Source organism: Sceloporus occidentalis, unplaced genomic scaffold, assembly GCF_023333645.1.
Source record: "Sceloporus occidentalis isolate IW3139 unplaced genomic scaffold, rSceOcc1.0.p SCAF_3, whole genome shotgun sequence".
Classification (NCBI taxonomy): Eukaryota; Metazoa; Chordata; class Lepidosauria; order Squamata; family Phrynosomatidae; genus Sceloporus; species Sceloporus occidentalis.
The window spans coordinates 54,997,638-55,021,161 of record NW_028316983.1 but is presented as its reverse complement, the minus strand read 5'-3'; the positions used below and the strand labels follow the sequence as shown (position 1 = coordinate 55,021,161).

The following is a 23,524-nucleotide window of genomic DNA, read 5'->3' as shown; positions in this document are numbered from 1 at the left end:
GGAGTTTTTTTTAAAAAAAGAAAACTAAGGGAGAATGAGATAGGAATGTGCTCTTTTTTTTTTTTTTTAGGTACAGATTAATGGGACTGTCTTCTATCCAGTGTATGCTGAAGGGAGACAGAGTTGAATGGCAAGCAAAGCCTCCAGAATGCCAACGTAAGATCTTCCCACTATTTTCAAGTTTATACTATGCTTTAACTTTAAACTGTCTGAAAACACACCTCTCCTTTTGAGTCTTTAAACACAACCATCTCATATTTTCCCTTTTTCCTTTATGTGATTTTTCTCCCCCTCCCTTAAAAGTTTTTAAGTCTTTGTGCAGGTTTTGCTGTTTTCAACATAAGCAATGTAAAGCTCCTAGATAGCTTTTCTCCTCTTGAGCAGGCAGGCCTCTCCAAGTGAGTTAACTGAGTCCAAAATAATTGTAGCCCCTTTTTGAATTTTGTGGGGAATTTGTGACTTTTTAGAGAAGCAGAAATATTGGAAATGCAAAGTACTAGGCACAGATGTCCCAGCTGATCTGTGCTATTGGACAGTATAATATCCTTTTCAAGGATATTGTACTGTATCCTTTTCAAGCCTTGTGTGTACACACACACACACACACACACACACACACACACACACACACGTACACGTACATACAAGGCTTGAAAAGGATACAGTGCCAAATCTTGTAGAAATTGCAGCTTGCAAATGCTAGCCTTTTTCTTTTAGAAGAAATTATCTAGTTGTTTTAGCAAAAATTTAGAACTGAAACTTTAGTTGATATTATTGAACTGTTTTTCTCTGTTTCAGAAATAATTTGTATATCTCCTCCTAATGTCACCAATGCATCACACGATGGAAAAAGGATTGGAAATTTTACCTATAACTCAACAGTAATGTATCACTGTGATCATGGCTTTTTGATGGTTGGAGAGGCTTCTATTCGTTGTATTACTGAAGATAATTTAACTGGAGTCTGGAGAGCGTCTGTTCCTGAATGTAAAGGTAAAAAAATGTATTCTTGTTTACCTATAGGCTGTAACATCATTTTTTAATGTCCAAGGGTGCCGTCCCATTTTGCCCCAGATCAGTTCTCTTTTCTCAAGCAGAGATTTTGCATTAAATCAGAAAATGACCTACCACATGTTGAAAAGGTCCTTTGCTTCACAGACATGTCTGGAACCATCTCGTTGAACTGAATGGACACCATATACATACACACACACACACACACACACACAGTATTTTCAGATTATTTGTATTTGCACAGTATTTTCATTCAAGTCACATGCTCTCAGCTTCAAGGGAAGGCAATTGCAGAGCTCTTCTGAACAAATCTTTCCAAGAAAAACCCATAAGTGCCATAAGTTGGAAATAACTTGAAGGCACGTAGCAGGAGGGATATCGGAGTTACTGGGCACACATCCAGATGGTATAAGGTTATAGATATTAGAGACCATGTGCATAATCTAAAAGTCACCATATTTAAAATACTCCTCTAAATTAATGTACTGGTAGTTCCTTTTAAACCATCATATGTAGGATAAAATCCTTTCTCTGCATGCTGGGAAGTAAGCCAGCTGAACTCAGCTGAACTTACTTCTGAGTAGGTATGTTCAAAGTTACTGAACAAGTGTAGTGAAGTGGTGTAAGTGTTGGAGTATGACTCTGGAGACCAAGGTTCAAATCCTTACTCAACCATGGAAACCCAGTGGGTGACCTTGGGCAGATCACGCTCTCTCAGCCTCAGAGAAAGGCAAAGGAAACCCCCCCTCTGAAAATTATTGCCAAGAAAAGCCAGTGATAGGTTTGCCTTAGAGTACACAACAACAGCAATGTACAATGAGGCACTGTTTCTATTTATAATTTGTTTTGTTTATATTCAGCCATTCCGCATAAGCAGCCCAGAATGGGCAGAATAGTTTCCCTCTCATAGTACATTAGAATTTGGGGGGGGGGGGATGTTAAGCATTAGGGCAAAAAAGTTGAATTTGGCAGAATTGTGTCATGTTTCAGAAGTTTTGTATTCCCTACATCGCCATGTGCTCTTGGTCACTATATGGTTTTAGCTGTCTGAAATTTCATTTTTAATGTAGATATTGAATGACTGATCAAGATTTAATCTAATATGCTGTGCAAAACTGTGGTATCGTGACTGTGTGCTGCTTCTTCCAGCTTTGTCTGATTAAGAGATATTATGTTTTGAAAATGATGGTGTCCTTTTTAGCCAAAGTTCACCTTGGGAAAGTTATGTATCTAACAACTTAAATATGATTCCATTAGTTTACATTTGAGGTTTAGGAAGTTTTTAATTCTGATGCAACCATTCTGAATTACAATCTAATAGTTCTGAAATAATTTTTACCTATCATCTGTGCTGCAGCCATTCCTACGTTTACCACACCAGTACTCCTTACTAAAGAACCAACTGAAAAAGAAAACAACTTCACAGGTGAGCTGGGAGAAAATGCTGTTTTTAGAGACTGCATATAGATATTTTCAAAATAAATTGATTGTTTCTAGCTGTTTCTTGAATGAAAAGACATTCTAAGGGGATGTTCCCACTAGGTGAAACCCCGCGTTCTGAATCGAATCCAAGGAGTGGTGTTCCTATTAGGATCCGATTTAAACCTAGAACGGTTCTAGAGCAACCCGCAATCGTCCCCACTACAAATCGAGCGGTTTAAAATTTTGAATCGAGTTTTCGTCTTTTAACGCGCGTTAAAAAAGATGTAGGGTCTGACCTTCGTTTTTCCCTTGATTCGAGTTAGGAACCGGAGCATTTAAATAGGAACGACAGCCTTTGAAATCGGGTTAGCTGGATGGGAGGAGCGGAGTGCGATGGGGCTGGCCTTGGGGGAGTTGCCCTTTCTGTCCCCATCCGTCGTGGCTGTCGCCATTTTTGCTTCCCTCACCCCTTTGTCCGCTGGTCTTTCAATAAGAGATAAGGATTTTTTTTATTTTTTATTTTAATGGTTTACAGGCGCTTAATCTCTTCAGCGCTTTAAGCGAGGAGCCTTCCCTTCCCTGCCTGGGTGAGATCAGAGCCCAAGCGGGCTGTCTCTCCCTATGGGGCGTACAAAGCGAATTTAGGGAACCGAAGCTCTTTCCAGAGGAACTATGGGATGGGTTTCGCAGGAAATCCCTGCTTCATGGCTCCCAAGACAGTCCATTCTATTCTATTTCAGTCTATTTAGCCAGTGTTTAAATCTTTCTATTTATCCATCCATCTCTATGTATCCTGTCTGTCTCTCTGTTTGTCCAACCATGAATGTATTTATCTACCCATATACATCTGTCTGTCTGTCTGTCTATCTATCTATCTATCTATCTATCTATCTATCTATCTATCTATCTAATTATCCAGTCTCTCTGTCTAGCCAATGTACCTATCTAATTAGTCTGTCTGCATGTCTCTCTCTCTCTCTCTCTCTCTCTCTCTCTTTCTCTCTTTCTCATAGCATAGTAATCGCCAACGTGTTGAAAGGGGTTTGAGTGCTGGATTATGACTCTTCTCCTTCCCTCCTTGCCATCTCAGACCCAAGGCAGCGATGCCTTCGGTTTGGGAAGGCGGGGAGGGAAGGAGAAATGGCCCGTGCCAAATTCTCCTTCCCTCCTTGCCATCTCAGACCCAAGGCAGCGATGCCTTCGGTTTGGGAAGGCGGGGAGGGAAGGAGAAACGGCCCGTGCCAACTTCTCCTTCCCTCTACCCACTGAAACCCACTGCCTTCTCTTCCTTGATCCCGTTTTCCAACCCTGGGCTTTGGATGCAGAACAGTCTCTACCCACTGAAACCCACTGCCTTCTCCTCCTTGATCCGATTTGGCAAACACACACACACTCACACACACACACACACACACACACACACTACAGACAGACAGACCGACGGACACACACACACACGATTATATATGAATACTCACACACACATGCATATATATTTTTGTGTGTGTGTGTTTGCACACATGTATATATATATATGCATATGGGTGTGTGTGTGTGTGTATATATATATATATATATATATATATATATATGGTAATTATAAAGTAACAACTTTTTTAATTTATGAAAAAACCCTCATCTGTAGTTCCAAACCCACTGTAGAAATAATACAGTTTGAGACCCCTTGCTCAGTACTAAGGAATTATGGGAACTGTTGTGTTTGTGAGACATTTATCCTCCTCTGCCAGAGAGTGCTGGTGCCATAATAAACTACCATTCCCAGGATTCCCTAGCACTGAGTTGTGGCAGGTAATATGGGGAGACGCAGAAGAGGACGTTTGAGCGATTAAGCACCTTCATTGGTCCATTTGGAAAAAAAAACCCGCCAAAAATACATCGATTCACAAACAGTCAATGAAATGGAAACGATGCCAAAAGATAAATCGCTTCCAAATATTCCGGATTAACGTTACGTCATTCTGACGTACTATTGATTGACAGCTCCAAATAAGGTATGGAGGAGAAGAATCGATTTATTTAAACACCGATTTCATGCCAAGTAGGAACGCTTGCAGGTAAAAACTTCGATTTAAATAACCAGATGGGAACGAAGAATAACGCGTTTCGGAACGCGAGATAACACCAGGGTTATTTTGAATCGGTTTTATTAAAAACGTTGTATTTTAAATCGTTTCAAATATTAAGTGGGAACAACCCCTAATAGTATTAAGATAATTCTGACAGCACCCTTGCTAAACAGAAGCGCAAGGCAAAATTAGTATGTACTGCAGAGTTTTTAATTTTATTTTTAAAACAGTAGCATTATTCCTTGAATTCTGTGAGCAGTTGGAGATAAAATATAAATAAATTACACAGTTGGAAGTAGCAGATTCTGTAGCCTTCTCTTCAGGCTCTATAATAAGATCACTGGAAGATTTGCCCATATAAAATGTATATGTGTAAGTATAAATATTACAAGGATCACCTGGTCTTTAGGATATGGTGTTAGGGATTATGCAGATTCAATGCCTGTAAATTTCCCAGATATGCTGTTTTATCTGTTAGTTGGTTGTTTTAGCAGTAAAAGCAATGTGTTGGGGTTTTAATTTGGTTTACTTTCATTTATTGAGCGTGGATTCAAATACAGGCTTTAAATTTGTAGATTGACTCTATGGAGGTGTGTTTACATTGTGTTAAATCCTATTAGAGATCTTGTAAAAATTAACTGTTTGACATTGAAGTCTAGAAATTTGCTGCTTTTTAAAAATAAGATTATCTGTTTTACTTGAAAAGTAGAGTTGTGAGCTAGCACTTGGCTACTACTTCCATTTGTAATTCTTGCTTTTCCCCTTAGGAGCTAACTACAGCACCATGCTAACCAGCCCTATAGAACAACAAGGTAAAAATGCGGCAGATGAGTGAACAAGGAATCTGCCAGCTGATTATAAAGCAGCATTTGAGACAAATGCAGAAGCCTAATTAGGAGGAGATTTCAAGCCGATTCCCAAAAGATGGCTCCTAATGGTACAGCTTTCCCATCTTTTCCTCCCTACCTAATCATCTTTCTTAAAAAGACTGAAGCAGCAATGAGAAAATAGGGGAGGTTCACAAGTGGAAGATGTCCATTTGGAGTCCTTGCCAAATTCCATGGATGCACAGCATGTTAAAACATTTATTTTACCTATGTTTCTCTACTAATGGGGAAAAAACCCTGTATGCTTTATACCAGGATTGCACCTGTGCTGAAGAAATAATCCAGTTTGACACCATTTTAACTGTCATGGCTCAGTGGTATGAATTCTGGGAATTGTAGTTTGTTGAAGCACCAGAGCTCTCTGACAGAGAAGGCTAAATCTCTCACAAAACCACAATTCCCAGAATTCCATAGCTTGGCAGTTAAAGCAGTGTCAACATAGATTATTTTCACAGTGTGGATGCAGCCCTAGAGTGGCCCTCAGGTTTTTGCTGGATTACATGAGATTATCCAGTATAGTCAGTGTTGAATGCTGGAAGCTGCAGTCCAACATTGGGAAAGCTACACATTGCATATCTCCACTTTACACCGTAGAACAGAAATACAGTCGTAACCAAAGCTATTGGTTCAGAGACTGAAGATGGATTTTAGCTGAGACTGTACTAACTCCAGTTCCAGTTTGCTCTACTTTAAACTGATCTGCTTGTACATCCTGTCTTGCCTGGTACTTACTCTGTTTTCCGGGAAAAATACACCACAGGCCAAACTGGACCCTATAACAATAAATAAACTTTCCAAACTACCCACTGAGGCATAGAAGATTGCAAAAGACAGGTGTATTTTCTGGGGAGAATAGGGGAAACGTGTCATTCCACAACCTGGGATGGGAATTAACCCAGCTTGTTGTTTCTCCTCTTCTCCTTCTGCCACTCCTGTTGCAAGTTCCTTGCTTTAGGTTATATTCATTAGTTCAATCCTACACATATACACATACCTCTGCAGCCTTATATTTGAAATATGTCTGCATTCTATTTTACCTTCTTGTGCTATTATTTTAATGGAACATTCTCCTTATGAACAAAGAAACTGGCTGTTTGCTTCTCCTTCCTAGGCTAGAATCCACTTGCATTTAGTCCAAGTGAAATGATAGCTCCTTAAGTAACCTGTTCATTTGCATGATAAATGTTAAGTATGTATGTGAATTATAAATGCTAATCCATTTGGATTACAGATATTATAAACTATTTTTGTTTTGCTTTGTTTTTTAAGGGCTACAACTTGGAATCATCATTGCTATCTGTAAGTTATCTGAAACAGATTAATGGGGAAGGGGTTGTCAGTGAATTACTCTTTCATGATCATGCTTAAAATCCCTAACAAGTAGTACTATAGATGTTTTGGTTTTCCTCTTCAGGTCAGGGCCAACTCACTCATGAGGCAAAGAATGTGCTTTGCCTTAGGCGGCAGATCAGAAGGGGTGACCAGTTGTGCCTCCCCCCTGCCCTCAACCAGGAGGGCCTCTGTACCTGCTCTGGTGCCGCAAGAAACTATTATTATGATTATTCTCCCACATTTTGTGAGGAAGCTGCTGTGACTTGCCCTCACAGCTGGTTCTTGCTGCAGCAAATGGTACCTGAGGGAAATATCTGCCACAGCTCTCCAGAATAGCTGGCACAGTGCCTTTCTTTGAAGGGCCAGTGACATCAAGCAGGCTCTTTGGAAAGCCCTCAAGCCTCAAATGCTTTACTAGGAGGGGAGTGTTCCTCAGAGTAAGGAACCCACTTCACCCACAATATTGTAGGCTTCATCCACAATAACACAATTTAAGAAAGGAAGGACCCCACAGAACAAGACACTGAAGGGGAGTGGGGGGCAGTCATGGATGAAAGGTAGCAGAAGGAGAAGGGGAAGGAGCAGAATACCCTACCTTGATAATTATTTGGAGTTCTTTTTTATGGGGATAAACTGAATTTTCCAATGCTACCTGAAAATATTACCTCTTTAAGGAAAGAATTGTTGTAATTGTTATGTGATGGCAGATTTTGACTCCAACATATGATAACCCTATCATGATTTTATTGTAACAAGCTTGATTCAAAACCAACCATTTTTGCACCAGAAAACACATGCATCGGAATAATTTCCCAAAACCATTTGTAGTGTACAAATACCAGGTGAAAATTGGGAAATTTTTTTTTACCTCTGTGTTATTTTTGTGTAAACCACCAACCCACGATTTTTTTGCAGAAAAAATGTGTATTTCTGAGCAGGATGATTTCCTGAAACATTCCAGGATGTGTGAATAATAGATGAAAACTATGTAAAAAAATAGGGAGAAAACAGTGCAGTTCTTTCATCCTTGCACATGAGGACATAATAGTCAAAAGTTTTATATTCCTAGCTTTATTGTGATGTTTCATTTATACTTTTAATCATCTCCCCCACCCCTTACTCTGTCCAACAGCCATTCTTGTTCTGGTTGTTCTTACCACTGCTGTCATTGCTGTCACTACTCTAGGGCAAAAAAAGGGGTAAGATGGTCATGTAACTTTGTGTTGAAATAGAATTCTTACTAAGCTACTATGATATAAGATAATATATATCAACCTGTTAGGTATTTTAAGAAGACTTGGGCATTTTGAAAATGCCTTGAAACAGTAGTACACGTGCTGGTTACCACTCGATTGGACTTCTGTAAACGCTCTACATGGGGCTACCCTCGTGCCAAGTTTAGAAACTTCAGCTTATACAAAATATGGCAGCCAAACTGATCACGGGTACGGGTACTTCTTGTAATGATCATATAACACTGGTTTTGAAGTCCCTCTACTGGCTGCCAGTTAGTTTTCAGGCAAGGTACAAGGTGTTGGTGATTCCCTTTAAAGCCCTACAGGATACTTAAGGGAACACCTTCTTCTGTACTGTCCGTCCTGCACATTAAGGTCCTCTGGGAATAGGGTTGCCATAACCCGGTGACCCCCGTGCCAATCACGGTTTCGGGGGGCCCCTCCCAGTCCGGTTTGGGCCCCCACCCGTGCCTTGTTCCCGGTTTGGGGGCCCGCTCTGGCCATTGCTGCTGCCGCTAACGCAGCTGCTGCGGCGCCAACCCACCTTCTCCTCCGGCTCTGCCTTCCTCCTTTTCCTCGGTGGCAGAAGCGCAGCCGCCACCGCGCCCCCACTGTGAGGCCTTGTGCGCCGCCCAGGCCTCAGCAGGGGCCAGTGGCAGCGCGCGCGCGCGTGCCTGCCCCACTTTCCTCCACGCGCATGCGCGCGCGCCTGCCCCGCTTCCCTTCCTCCCGCGCCAGCCATCATAAGGAGGAGGAGGGGGGAGAGGAGGAGGAGGAGGAAGGAGCCGGAGGAAGGGTGCCTGAAGGCCAGGGCAGAATTGGGCCAGAGGAGGAGGAAGAGGAGGAGGAGGAGGAAAGCTGAGTCACTGGCCATTAGGTCTGCCTTGGTTTTTGGGGTTTTTAAATTATTTTTAAAAATATAAAATACTTATTTTATTTTATTAATTTTTATTATTGCTTGTTTTTGTTTTATTTTATTATTTTTTTATTATTGCTTGTTTTTGTTTTATTTTATTAATTTTTTAATTATTGCTTGTTTTTATTTTATTTTTTATTATTGCTTTTTATTTTTTATTTTATTAATTTTTATTATTGCTTGTTTTTGTTTTATTTTATTAATTTTTATTATTGCTTGTTTTTGTTTTATTTTATTAATGTTATTATTGCTTGTTTTTGTTTTATTTCATTAATTTTTATTATTGCTTGTTTTTTATTTTATTACATTAATTTTTATTATCAAATATATACACCCTGCCTTGTTTTTTATTTATTTTTTCATTATTTTTTATTATTAAATATATGCAAGTGCATTTTCTGTGTATTTATGTCGCTTTGAATGCTAACAAGTCTGCCTTTCCTGGACAATTATAGTGATGATGATGATGATGATGGTGATATTAATATCAACAAGCCTCTGAGGCACGGCCAATGTAACTTGCTGTGATTTTTACAAACTCATGCGCAGTGAAGAAAAACCACAGTCCCTTGCCCAAGTACACACTTCTGAGAAGTAAAGTTGAACCCGAGGGCAAGTACATTTCTGCCATCTGTCTAGGAATAATGCCAAAATGTCCTCCATTTTGATCATGCCTAAAAACATGCATTTATATTAACATTTTTTAAAAAAACCTCAATTTTTTGCGCGTCCTCCGTTTTTATAAAAATGTGTCCTACATTTGAAAATGTTGCCCTACATTTGTCCCGGTTTGGAGGTCCTCACTTATGGCAACCCTATCTGGGAAGAATTTACTTCAGTCTAAAAGATCTAGACTAACTTCAGTTACCCAGAGGGCCTTTTCCACTGCTGCTCTGAAGTTATGGAATGACTTGCTGGAGGAGATCCACCACATATCTACTCTTACAGCCTTTAAGAAGGCTCTTAAGATGGCTCTCTTCTGGTAGGCCTTCTCAACCTAGCTTCCCCCTCTGAAATATGAATAAATTAAAATATGATTGTTGTGTCCAGGCAAGGTACAATTTCTCCTCAATTTTTAGCTAATTGTATTTTAATGCTTTTATATTGTGATTATTTTAACACTGTTGTTTTAGAATTGGGATGGGGGTTGGGTAGGGGTTTAATTTTGAATTTTATGGTAATTTTGATGTATTTTCACTGTTGTAACCCACCCTGATTCCGTGTGATTGGGCGGGCTATAAATAAATCTATTATTATTGTTGTTGTTGTTGTTGTTATTATTATTATTATTATTATTATTCTTGCTTGTATGCAATAACTGCAGGGAGAAAGACATTCTTGAAACTACATTTCCAAAATATCTTTAAAAGTGTATGGAAATAAAAGTAAGATTCAACACATAATAATTTTGCATATATTGAGTATTAGATTATAATAATGTACCTCTAGCATGTGCTGGTTCAGTCTTGCACAACAAGTCTATTGAAATTTGACAAAGTGTTTAGTCTTTTATCATTAGAGCCTATTTTGCTTTCTCTTCTCAAATTCTTTTCTTTTTCTTAAGATCTTACGATGTGAATGAAGAAACAAAAAAGTCAGTGGTTTTATGAAATATGGTTTGCAAGTACGAAACAGCACACACTTTATTTAGGCCTTGAAAGGTATGTATTTATTTTTAAAAAATCATTGCAACACTGAAAATAATTTATACTAGGAACTAGTGACTTTTGCTTGCTCTTCAGATTTTTGCTGGGAGAAGGAAAATGGCTACTGTACACTCCTGGTTCCAAATTAAATCACGCATGTCCTTGAACCTCTCAGATATTGCTATGATGGGGTTTTGTGTGTGTGTGTGCACGCGCACATGCGTGTGCACACATACACCTTCAAATTGCTGTAGACTTATGGTGACCTTATGAATTTCATAGGATTTTCTTGTTGTGTGCCTTCAAGTAGTTTCCAATTTATGGTGACTCTAAGACTATCACAGGGTTTTCTTGGCAAGATTTGTTCAGAGAAGATTTGACTTTGCCTTCTTCTGAGGCTAAGAGAGCGTGACTTGCCCAAGGTTATCCAGGCATGACCTCAGATGAAGGCAAAGGCATGCCTCAAAAGCAACTCTTCTCTGAATAAATCTTGCCAAGAAAACCCTGTGATAAATTCACCTCAGGGTTGACATAAGTCGGAAATGACTTGAAGGCACACAAGAAAAACAGTCTTGTGAGAATCTATAAAGTTCCTATAATCCCTATGATCCCATTGCATTTTATAGTGACATAAGGAATCTGAAGGCTTGGTAGGAATAAACCAATGATTTACAGCCTTTCTTTCTCCAGACATTTTAGGCTTCAGCACCTAAAAAACCAAGCCAAATTGCCAATATTCAGAGAATCTGGGAGATGAAATTGAAAACACCCGAAGAGCCAAAGGTTGACTCACTGGAAGAACAGGAGATGCTTCTATTTTTTTATTCTATTAAAATATATTCTATACATTTAAAAAAAAATACCTTCTCCCAAATGAAAGCATTATTTGCATAAAAGCATAATAAACCTTAGATTTAAAATCAAAACTTGGCTTATTTCACACATTTCATACACACAGTGCAGGGAGGAAAATAGTAGCGTTGAAGGGTAGAAACATTACGTAAATTAGAGGTTTGATAAGTTATTTTCACAGTATAAGTTATAGTAAATTATAAAGCACAAAATTTTGCTGAAATGCATGTTTCAGTTATTCTTTGCACCAGTGGGCTGAAACTATGGTTAAAAAAAAGATGTGAGGAATGGCTAGTGCCATTTTAATAACTAAGGATGAGATCTCTTTGAGTTCTGCATATTCTGCATAGAATTAGTTTATTTTTTTAGTCCTATGAAGACAGAGGGCCATCCACTAGGGAAAACTGAACTTCTGATGGACTCATGGGGATATTTATTTTCAAAAAGTACTCACTGATTGCAAGATATTTAAATAATGTGTACTTTTACTGAACCTTTCCCTCTTATATGGAAACATGAAGCTCCTGGTTCATAATTAAAAGCCAGTGTGGTAAAATGGTTTGAGTGCTGGACAATGACTCTGGAGACTAGAGTTCGAATCCCTGCTTGATGACCCTGAGTGAGTCATACTCTCTCAGATTCAGAAGAAAGCAATAGCGAACCTTCTTTGAAAATTCTTTTCATGAAACCCCTGTGATAGGTTCACCTTAGAGTCACCAAAAGTTAGAAATGACCTGAAGGCATGTAACAACAAGAAATTTTTAAGCCAATGTAGATTTGAAAGTTTGCTTGTATTATTTTTGAAAAAAGAATTGCCTCTTTGGAATTGGTTAAAAAATAAGGCAACCACAGGGTTTTCTTGGCAAGTTTCTTTAGAGGGGGTTTGCCATTGCCATCCTCTTAGGCAGAGAGACTGTGACTTGTCCAAGGTCGCCCAGTAGGTTTTCATGGCTAAGTGGAGATTTGAACCCTGCTCTCCAGAGTCATAGTTGAATGTTCAAACCACTATACCATGCTGGGTCTCCATATAAATTAATTAAATGAATACTAGCATTGATTTAAACCCTTGTATTAGGGCAAACTAGAGTAGAAACATTGACTAAATAGTAACATGGTAATTCAACACTTTTGTAAGCTCTATGGATTTATGGGTCTACTTTCATTTATGGTAGCCTAATAATTGGATATTAATTCTGACTGAATACTTTTTTGGATTTGAATGTTTTGGGGGTTAATTTTTGGATTATATTACTTTTGTTTTGTCATATTTTTGATAATTGGTGGTATAAGTTGTTAATTTTAATCATAAATGTCACAAATGTCTACAAATTTTAAGTAGTGCTTACCCATTATTTCAGTGCAGGCTTCATCTGTGTTATCTTAAGTCATTTTTCACTTCATTGCAAGTTTTCAAAAATATTTTGTAGCCTCCTGAAATATTCTTGTGCTTTCTTGTTCTACTCTCTGTCATCTTTTTGTTTTGCTTTTCTTTGATATGTTCAGGATGAATATATGAAATGTACTAAATCTAAGCTCATTGGGGCATTTTTAGAATTTGTTTAATCAGAACCCATCTCGAAGCTTTCCCACTCCTGGATGTGGGACCTATCTGTTTCTGTCTATGCAAGATGAATGTTTATATGGAAAAGTTTGGGAGGAAGAGAAAGCAAAGTTTTTTCACGTGTTGTGTTTGCATTAACATCTGATCAACCCTCCGATCATTTCACCGACAAAGACAAAAGGATACTATAACATTTATATTAAAGTGGAAGTGGCTTGAAGAATAGTTCTTAGGAGCTCAAGGTGTGGTCATTGTATTCTTGTGGTACCAAGAAGAAAATGTTTATCTGGGACACTTTGGCAGAGAAGCAAGCCAAGTAACATTTTTCTACTGTCATGTTTGTATTAGCATCCCATCAACCTCATAATTATATAAAAGTCTAAGACACAGTGTAATTCAACATTTTTGTTCTAGTAGAAATAATTGCGTAAAGAATTTCTGAGCTGACTACTTCCAGTTTACCATTAGGCAGAGTATGATGCTTGCCTTAGCAATGCTGTTCAAGTGGCACCAAGCAGTGGTAATGTGTCAACACCCTGTTGCCTGTCCTGTGTTACCTTTGGTGTTCTGTCCTGACCGTCAGCACTGTTGAGGTTAATTTCAGCTGTGATCAACCTATGTGGTAATCTGTGGTAACCTATGAGGGGGTACTTTCCTGACTTTGCCTCAGGCAGCAGAATGTCTTGGGCTGTATTGGTATACTGCCATTGTTGTTTTTTAAAGAACAAAACAAAATTAGTATTTCACTTCAGTTGTAGATATCTGCTGATTAGGATTTTCTTTGAAAGAGGTTGATTTGTTCACCGTCAATAGGTCTCTGAAATAAAATGATTTATATAGAGGGGAGTTATTTTTCTCCACTGTGTCAACTAGCTAATACACATAATGAATAAATTCCTAAAAAGCCGATACAAATCTTTTGGAATGTTTAATGTTATTCAAAATATAATTCAGTCTACCCAAAACCAAGACAGTATGTTACATGTAACTGCATGGTGATGCAATAAAGGCCAATCAGATGCCACTATTATACACATTCACTTGGAGAATCTGCATCATAAATTCCCATCTTAAATGTTTATTGAATTTCATAGGAAGGTTAAATCGCTTGGTTTTCTAAGTGTTTACTCATCACAAACCGTTATATGTACTGATTGAATTAGGCTGCAGCTGATATATACACACACACACACACACACCAATATATTCCACTACCACTCCTTATCTACATAGTGCCAGCTGCTAGGCAGAATTACAACCCTCCTTCAAACCAATGTTGAGAGTTTTATCACAGTGGCACCACTTGTACAATGTATGTCAGAAGATGAACATCACTTTTAAAAATCTGCTGAACAGAACGAAGGAATTTGCTTTATAATTTACCAGAAGAAGTTGCATCCTTTGCCCTTATATATTACAAACTAGCTTTCCTGAGGTTATAAATGAAATTTGCTTGGCCCACATGTGGCTCCCTGCCAAGCCCCTTAAAATTTTGTATTTTGTTTGTTTTTTAAAAATGGACCATTTCAGATAATTCAGAACAAACTGGACTAAAAATGAAGAAAATCACCTGGTAAACATGGTGGCATAATTCTACTACCCCAAATGAAATTATCTTTCTCAGGCAGAAAATCAGTCAAAAATGATGACCAGAAGTTATGCAACATCACCAGCAGAGTGTATCAGGAAGCACTGGTGCATTTTGTGGGAGGGGGAAGAGAATCATGAAAGCTAAAATTGGCTTCCCCCTCTGTGCAAGTGACCACCCTGCTGTACATGTTGTTCTCATTTCTCCCATTCAGTCACTAACGTGTCTCAGCATGTGTCATATGTTCGCCAACATGCTCTGTAACCTACTGAAAGTATTAACTCTTAGAAAAATGAAAGGACAGAATTGCTGGAACAATGTCCATGACATTACAATGATTGTCCGTTATTTTTGTTCCCGGACATTGCTGTAAATTACTCTGTGTCATGTACTTTTAAACAAATGATGTTGCCTTGCTCATAGTTTCCTCATTCTTTTGAAAGGAATGGAAAACTGCAGTGCAAAAAAGAAGAAAAGGGTGAGGCAGGGCTGCAATTTAAGAATAAACAAAACCCTACTTTCAAATCTCACCTTGCTTTGCCTTAGATGATGTAACATTTCCTTTGAAAGGAAATTATCTGTTCCTTTTGGCATGACTACCAAGAATGTGGTAGTCATGAAGATCCTGACATCAATGGATTGGCTTTGACCCCATTAGATACATCACTATCAATATACAGTTGATTATCCATAAGAGCAAGTCAGTTAGAAATAAGAAAATGCCAATGTGAGTGGAAAATATATAACTTCTGAAATATTCTACATGATTAATACAGACAAATCAGGGAGAAGCACTTTTCAGTGTTTGTGCCTAGGCCTCTGAGCTCCATCAAGAGGCTAGCTTTTTTCTTTCATTCCTTGTTTAATAGCCCACTGCAAAATAAGTAGAACCTTTCATTTTAAGGAGGGTTTGTGGGCCATAAACCATCACATTTTTTAAAAGTGGGTTTTGAAGTGGTTACATTATTTTTGCTCATTTGTATTGTTCATATTTTTCTCTGTTTATTACAGTGTTCTCTGAAAGTTTTATTGCATTTACTGTTGTTTCCAAACTTTTTTTAAAGCAGTAAGGTCTTGTTCTAATTTATGTTAGCTTCACTTGTTAGGAAAGGCAAGGTATGCACGTTTTTAAATAAATATTTTAAATATAGGTGTTTACAGTGGTTCTTTGAGCATTAAATACTCTCAGAAATGTATAGATCTGGTTAAGAAACTAACCTTCTTTCAGTTGCATGTGCAAACAACAATACAGTGGACCCTTGGTATCCACTGAGGTGGATAACAAAATCTGTGTGTGCTCAAGTCCCATTAAATACAATGGCTTAGTAAAATGGTGTTCCTTATATAAAATGGTAAAGTGAAGGTTTGGTATTTAAAATTTATACATTTTTAAAATACTTTCAAACTGTGGATGCTTGAACCCGTGGATAAAAGAATCTGTGGATATGGAGGGCTTACTATACTCTCTATTCATTCTAGAGTCAAACATTGCTCAGCTTCCCACCTCCACTGGACACACGGACTGTCCCCAATGGCAAAATGAACAGCGCTGTCCAATGCCTGGAGAGCCCCAAATGAACACACACAGAAGACCCAAAGAATTTTGAATTGGGATGAAAATGCATTCTGATTTCAGTTGTAACCAAACAACTTTAGTTGTGAGTCTGCATTTGATTGAACAGGCATTTCCAAGGTTTCTTTCCCAATAGATGAGACTTCTGTTGTCATCAGCTGTCAAGACAGAATGGGAGGCCTTACAACCTGGGGGCTGTGACATCCTTTATTAAATATATGCAAGTGACATGTCTGTGTGTGTGTTTGAGCTTTTATCATGCAGTGTCCTACACAAGGTGAGCAGGCATCCTCCTCATATATGAGCAAGGCAAAGGAGCATATATGTGTGTGTGTACACAAGCACACATATGGTTCTTAGTCCTGCTCAAAATGGAGGAAATTAAGAAATTCCTCCTGAACAGGAGGCTAGAAATGAAGGCCAGGTTTGGAAAAGGAGGACACCTGGTCACTATGTGTAGGACACTACATGAGAAAAGCTTCTATATGTATACATGCATACATACATACATACATACTTGTCCCTCCATGTTCGCTAGAGTTAGGAGCACAAGACCCCCTGTGAATATGGAAAAACCGCAAATAAAGACCCCGTGTTTTTACCTGAGAGGACACCTCTCTAGGAATCTCTAGGCCCTCCAGGGCAACTCTGGCCAACGTCCGACAGACACTGACCATAAACTGCACTGGAGAAGCTACAAAGGCCCAGTAGTGTTCTCTCTAGGAATCTCTAGGTCTTTCGGTGTGATGTTTGACCATAGAGTTGCATTGGAGGACCTAGATATTCCTAGAGAGAACATAAAGCTGCAAATATCAAAGCCACAAATGTGTAGGGATGAGTCTATAGTGGGTTTTTTAGCTTTTTATCACGTAGTTTCCTGCACAAGATGACCAGGCATCCTCTTCATACACACATACACCTGTGTGTGTGTATAAGAGGATGCCTATGTATAGATGTATACATATACACACACGTGTGTGTGTGTATATACACATACATATGTAAATGTGTGTGTGTGTATGACGAGGATGCCTAGTCACTGTGTAAGGCACTGCTTGGCCCATATGCTCCTTATCCCTGCTCAGAATGGATGCCACTTCGGAAGGCCCCCAGGAGAGGAGGCTGGAAAGGGAAGGGGGCAGGTGGCGGTGCCTCCTTCTTTCCCCGCAAAAGCCTCGGGGGAGTGTCTGCTCCGCTGTGACTCCGTCATAAGAGCCCAAAATAGTCTGGTGGTGTGAGGCTAAGAACCGGAAAGGAGGAGGAGGAGGCAGCGGCGGCGGGGCTGCGCTTTCCCGTCAGAGGGTTTGTTTGGGAGGCCCGCCCAGAATTAAGAAACAGAAGCAGAAAGAGCAGCCATGAGGCGCCCGGCCTGGTCCTCCTTCTCCTTCTTCCCGCTTCTGGCGCTCCTTGCCCAGGTTCACGGTGAGGAAGGGCCCGGGGGGGGTATTTTCTTCTTTCCTGGGGACCCAGGCTCCTTCTCTCAGGTTTCTGTTTCCTTAGAGACGAGGGATGCATCCACACTGGGGAAATAACCCGGTTTGGCACTTGTCTGGCTCTTTGCTATGGAATTCTGGGAGTTGGAGTTTGTTGTGGGCCCAGAGCGGAGCCCACAATTCCATAGCAAAGAGTCAGACCAGTTTGAGACCGCTTTGACTGACAGGTTCAGTGCTAGGGAATGCTGGGAAGTGTAGTTTGTTGTGGCACCAAAGCTCGCTCTCTCTCTGACAGAAGAAGGCTATAAATGTCTCACAAAAACTACACTTCCCAGGATTCCCTAGCACTGAGCCAGGGCAGCTAAAAGCAGCCTCAAACTTGGTTATTTCTGCAGTTTGTTTCGGACTTAGTGGCTGAATCCGCACTGCAGAAATAATAACCAGGTTTTACACCACTTTAACTTCCTTGGGTCGGTGCTACAGAATCCTGGGAATGGTAGTTTGTTGAGGGCACCAGAGCTTCCCTTATTACATGTGTGTTTTGCTCTGGTGCCACCACCATAAACTATCCCTTCCCAGAATTCCATAGCCATGGAGCCATGGTAGTTAAAGTGGAGTCAAACCAGGTTATGATTTCAGCAGTGTAGATGCACTTCTGCGCCATGCGCTTTGACCCTAAGGTAAAAAAGAGACTCTTTTTTTGTGTATAACAAAAATTCATCAGTGATACCTTTATTGGCCAACCGAAATGCACAATGGGCTCCATGGGCTTCTTCATCAGGCAAGGTGTTACATCTGAAGCAACATGCAGGCATCTGACTAGCATCTCCAATTGTGTTTTTCCCCCCTTTGTCTGGTTTGGAACATCTTGCCTGATGAAGAAGCCCATGGAGCTTCAAAAGCTTGCAATAAGTATATTGTGCATTTTGGTTGGCCAATGAAGGTATCACTGATGGATTTTTGTTTGTATTTGTTAAATGGCCAACAGAGCTATCCCTGAATGTTTCCTTTTGTGTGTGTGTGGATGTGAGTGACTTGGTTGTCCCTTTCTCCTTGGTCTTGTTCTCTTTTCAAAAGTGAAACACCAACAGGTTCTGCCTAGGAGAAGCCAAGGGAGTATATCACACGGAGCTTTAGGGTGGTATTGTGGCTCAGTTCCAGCTCACTTCCGAAGTGATTGCACTTCCAACAATGCGGTTTCACCTCATAAAGGGACTGTTTTATCAGACATCATTGATTTCTATGGGAGCTGCTTGCGAATTGCTTCAGCAGTGTTTCTGAAGTCACCCCTCATTTTGGTAAAAACGGGAAAAGGTGACTCCAGAGACTTCGCTTCCAGGCTGCCTTCAATTGCACTGCAGTTTGGTCTGGTGTGGAAAAGCACTCCGATGCCACCCCCCTTGGCCCCTCGTCCTGTTTGTATTAATGTTAGTCACAAATCATAATTCCTCTATATCATAGAATTGGAAGAGATCACAAGGGCCATCCAATCCAACCCCATTCTGCCGTGCAGGAAGTCACAATCAAAGCATCCCCGGCAGATGGCCATCCAGTCACCTGTTCCAAGGAGGGAGACTCCACCACACTCCAAGGGAGTGTGTTCCACTGTTGAACAGTTCTTAACTGTCAGGAAGTTCCTCCTAATGTTTAGGTGGAATCTCTTTTCCTGTAGCTTGCATCCATTGTTCCAGGTCCTGTTCTCTGGAGCAGCAGAAAACAAGCTTTCTCCATCCTCAAATATTTAGACAGGGCTATCGTATCACTCTCATATTACTGAATGTAATTGCAATAGTTGTAACCTAAACAGCTAACAAAATTAAAATTATTCATTTAAATTACAATATCATACACACTCCCTAAATGTATTTACATGTATAGTACATAGTTTCATGTGGTTAAAGTGACAATTTGGTAAGATGTGATGTATTTTTGCTTAATCCTTTTGTTAAGATGTGATGTTTTTGTAAGATGTGGTGTGTGTATGCAGGGACCTCTCCTTTCTGCTCTCACTGAACATAAAAGGATGCAGCCAAATGCCACAGCCTGTTTCTGCCCAAAGGCAGATGTCCGGGGAACAGTGGAGTCACACACCCCTTAGGGTGTCACCTGGTGCGGTCCACACCACCGTGCAGCCCCTAGTGATGCTACTGTAGGAGACCTCTAGTTTCATGTTGGATGCTGGAAAAAAAGAAAAGGCTGAGAGAGTGTGACGTGCCCAAAGTCACTCACTGTATTTCCATGTTCGTGCAGGGATTGAAATGCTGGTCTTCCAGAATTGTAGTCTGAAACTCAGTCTGCTACACCACACTGGCTCCGTTATTAGTATTGTTGTTGTTGTGTGCCTTCAGGTTGTTTCTGACTTGGGGCAACCTTAAGGGGAGCCTATCATGGTGTTTTCTTGGCAAGATTTGTTCAGAGAGGGTTTGCCATTGTCTTCCTTAGAGGCTGAGAGCATATACCTTTTGCCAGGTAAGAAATCAAACTCTGGTCTCCAGAATCATAGTCTAACATTCTAGCCACTATATCATGCTGGCTCTCTCATTATTAGTACTACTGTTTATTTGTTCATTGATCTTCTCCCTTTTCCCCAGTACTGAGACTTAAGGTACCTAGCAAAAAATTAAAACTAATATTGTTAAAACTCATAAATATAATTACAAAGTCATAAATAAGCACATACAGCATTATTATTTAAAAGGCACTTAAACTAACCATAGGATTAAAACTACTTAAAACAAACCCATTCAAAAAATAAAGATCAGCCAAATAGCATACTGTTAAAATTATAGTGTCAGTTCCCAAAAGTCTGTTGGAACAGAACAGTTTTGACTTGCAGTTTTTGTATAGTATTTAATCTGTATTATTTTTATATTTTCATGTTTGATGTTGCAGACATTCAGCGATGTTAACAACCACATTCTGGAGTTTACCAGTGGTTGGTGGGAAGGAAGTGGGGCCTTGTTGAGCACCTTTGTCCCTTGTTTGATAGAAGACTGGCTTGGAAAAAGAGAGGATTTTCTCTGTGTGTCTCTCTCTCTTGTATCAGAGTCACCCTCACATCTTTCACCTTCTGTTTCTTTCATTTCCCTTCCCTCATGTCTCATCTCAACATCCTTCATCCCTGTCTTTTGCTTTCTGACTATTCTCTTTCAGGTACCTCCTAATTGCAGCTGTTCCTTGTTTGTTTTTCTAAACAGTAGAGGATGAGACAAATCCAGAGAGCAACAGAAGATTATTTTTAATTCCTTTGCGATCACATCAGTCACAAACATGTGCATCATTTCCCCTTTTCTTCAAACAACACTAAAAGCAACATCAGTGGCTATTTCAAAGGTTTCTCGCCTCTTACAACTTCTTGTTCAGCTCCATCACTTTGTTGTTGTTATTAGTTGTCCTTGAGTCGACTTCTTGACTCATGGTGACCCTGTGGATGAAACATCTCCAGGTCTTCTTGTCCTCCAGTGTTCTGCTCATTTCCTGCAGACTCATGCCTATGTCCTCCCTAATTGAGTCCAGCCATCTGTCGTGCGGTCTCCCTCTCCTTCTACTCTCGAGTTTTCCAGCATTATTGTCTTTTGCAGTGAATCATGATTTCTCACGATGCAGCCAAAGCATGACAGCCTCAGTTTAATCATGTTGGCCTCCAGGGATATTTCTGGCCTGATTCACTCAAAAACCTATTTGTTTGTCTTTTTGGCTGTCCACAACACTCTTCTCCAGAACCACATCTCAAATGAGTTGGTTTTCTTTTTATCTCCTTTTTTCACTATCCAGCTGCCACATCCATACATAGTAATTGGGAGTACTGTGGCTTGGATGATTCTAAGTTTAGTGCTCAGTTGTATATCTTTACTCTTTACGATATTCTCTAGCTCTTTCATGGCTGTCCTTCCCATTCCTAATCTTCTTATCTCTTGACTGCAGTCTCCATTCTGGACGATGTTTAATCCCAGGTACAAGAAATCTCCAACTATTTCAATTTCCTCATTGTCTAATTCGAATTTATGTAGGTCTTCCATGGTCATTATTTTTGTTTTCTTTATGTTCAGCAGCAGGCTTGCCTTTGCACTTTCCTCTTTGACCTTCCTTAGTAATTGTTCCAAGTCATTGAGATTTTCCACTAATTTGTCTTCCGTATATCTTAGATTGTTGATATTCCTTCCTCCTATCTTCATTCCTCTTTTTCCTGAGTCTAGCCCTGCTCATCGTATGATATTTTCTGTGTACAAGTTGAACGAGTATGATGATAATATGCAGCCTTGCCTGGCTCCTTTGCCTATTGGGAACCATTTTGTTTCTCCATATTCTGTTCAGACAGTAGCCTCTTGTCCTGAGTATACCTTTCTCATCCAATCAAATGTATTGATACTTCCATGTCTTTGAGAACATTGCATAGCTTTTCATGATGGATGCAGTCAAAAGATTTGCTATAGTCTATAAAGCACATGTTGATTTTTTTTAATTCCTTGGTGCGCTTCATTAGCTATCATGGTTGCAGTGTGGTCCCTTGTACATCACTTAGCCCTTTCCTGTGTGGGCCCACTACATCTCCTGCCCCTCTTCACCCACAAATGGGTGTCTGTAACAGAGTAGACAGGAAAGAAATTAATGAACTTCCAAAGAGAAGACCCAAATAAGTAATTGATTATATTTAGGTTTTTTTTTGGGGGGGGGGAGGGGCGCTATACTTTCAGAGTAATGTATTGTGTTAGCAAGACAATAAACTAAGATATAATTGTCACTATAGGAAGCATATGAAATACTTAGATTACTTGAAACATACATGCCAATTACAATCTTATTTATATGCAGCATTGAAGTAAAAGGAACAAGACATTAGTCCCTGAAGAAGGACATGTCAGTAGCAGTTTGGAAAAGAGTTCTACAATTTTGGGGCCATGAGAGAGAAAGCTGTCTCTCTTGTCACAATTTATATCTCCTTTTGTCTTCAGTGAGCTCCAGCTCCATACATTGCTCTCGTCTCCACTTGATCCTGAAACCATGGAAGATAAGTCAGGCTAATAGACAGAGACTAGTCCAAGGTCACTTCTTGAGTTTCACTATTCACTGGGGACTAGAACTCACCTAACCCAGAAAAAAAAATCCCCATATGGAAGATCACATCCCAAAAATGCTAGAAGGGGGAATGCAATTTGACACTTAAATATAATTTTGTCTCCATCCTGTTTTGTTTTCCTTTTTTTGCTAGAAAACTGCATCCCATTACACCTGGTTCCTTCAAGGAGGGGAGACTGATTTGAAAGAAGCTGGAGGAGGACTACTTTTAAATGGCAGATTGCTGTGGCTAGAGGCTTCCAGAAGCATTATTTGCCACTGGGGAGTGATGGCAGATGCTGGATGAGATATGTAAACTCTGCCAGTTTCTAAAAACACGAAATGTACTAGGTGCTTGTTTCTTTCTGTTTCCTCTTTGAGGAACTCTTAATTCAACAACAAGAGAAAACAGGCAAACAAATACCAAATATCCAAAGACATATAAACCTAGTGCACCAGATTTAACTAGAATCATAGAGTCACAGGGTTGGAAGAGACCACAAAGACCATCCAGTCCAACCCCCTGCCATGCAGGAATTCTCAATCAAAGCATCCGTGACAGATGGCCATCCAGCCTCTGCTTAAAGACCTCTAAGGAAGGAGACTCCACTACACTTCGAGGGAGTGTGCTCCACTGTCGAACAACCCTTACTGTCAGGAACTAAATGGAACCCAGCCTGAAACCAGTATAATATATACAGTGGAACAATGCAGAAACAGACTTTTAAACTGACCCATTTGAATTCTCTCAATAAATAAAATAAGGCTTACATAAGTTTTGTTTTAGTTGTGTGTGATGAACTAACTCCAGGAATTGGTAAGAACATTGTTCAATGAGGAGACTAGGATGAGGTTTTTTTATAGTTATCCAGAGATCTGTACTTCTAACCCTTCACCTCCTCTCCTTCCTCAAAATCTCCTTT

General features: G+C 39.8%; 1 protein-coding gene across 3 annotated transcripts in view; it reads left to right on the top strand.

Moving 5' to 3' along the window:
* The window catches only part of CR2 (complement C3d receptor 2), a 76,523-nt gene that overhangs the window by 5,801 nt on the left and 47,198 nt on the right, over positions 1-23,524 (top strand). For all 3 annotated transcript variants that reach the window (XM_089514447.1, XM_089514445.1, XM_089514446.1), the window contains exons 5-9: positions 71-156; positions 799-993; positions 2,372-2,440; positions 5,291-5,335; positions 6,680-6,709. In XM_089514447.1, coding sequence (XP_089370573.1) covers positions 71-156; positions 799-993; positions 2,372-2,440; positions 5,291-5,335; positions 6,680-6,709 — 425 coding nt within the window. The remainder of the gene's footprint in view (positions 1-70; positions 157-798; positions 994-2,371; positions 2,441-5,290; positions 5,336-6,679; positions 6,710-23,524) is intronic.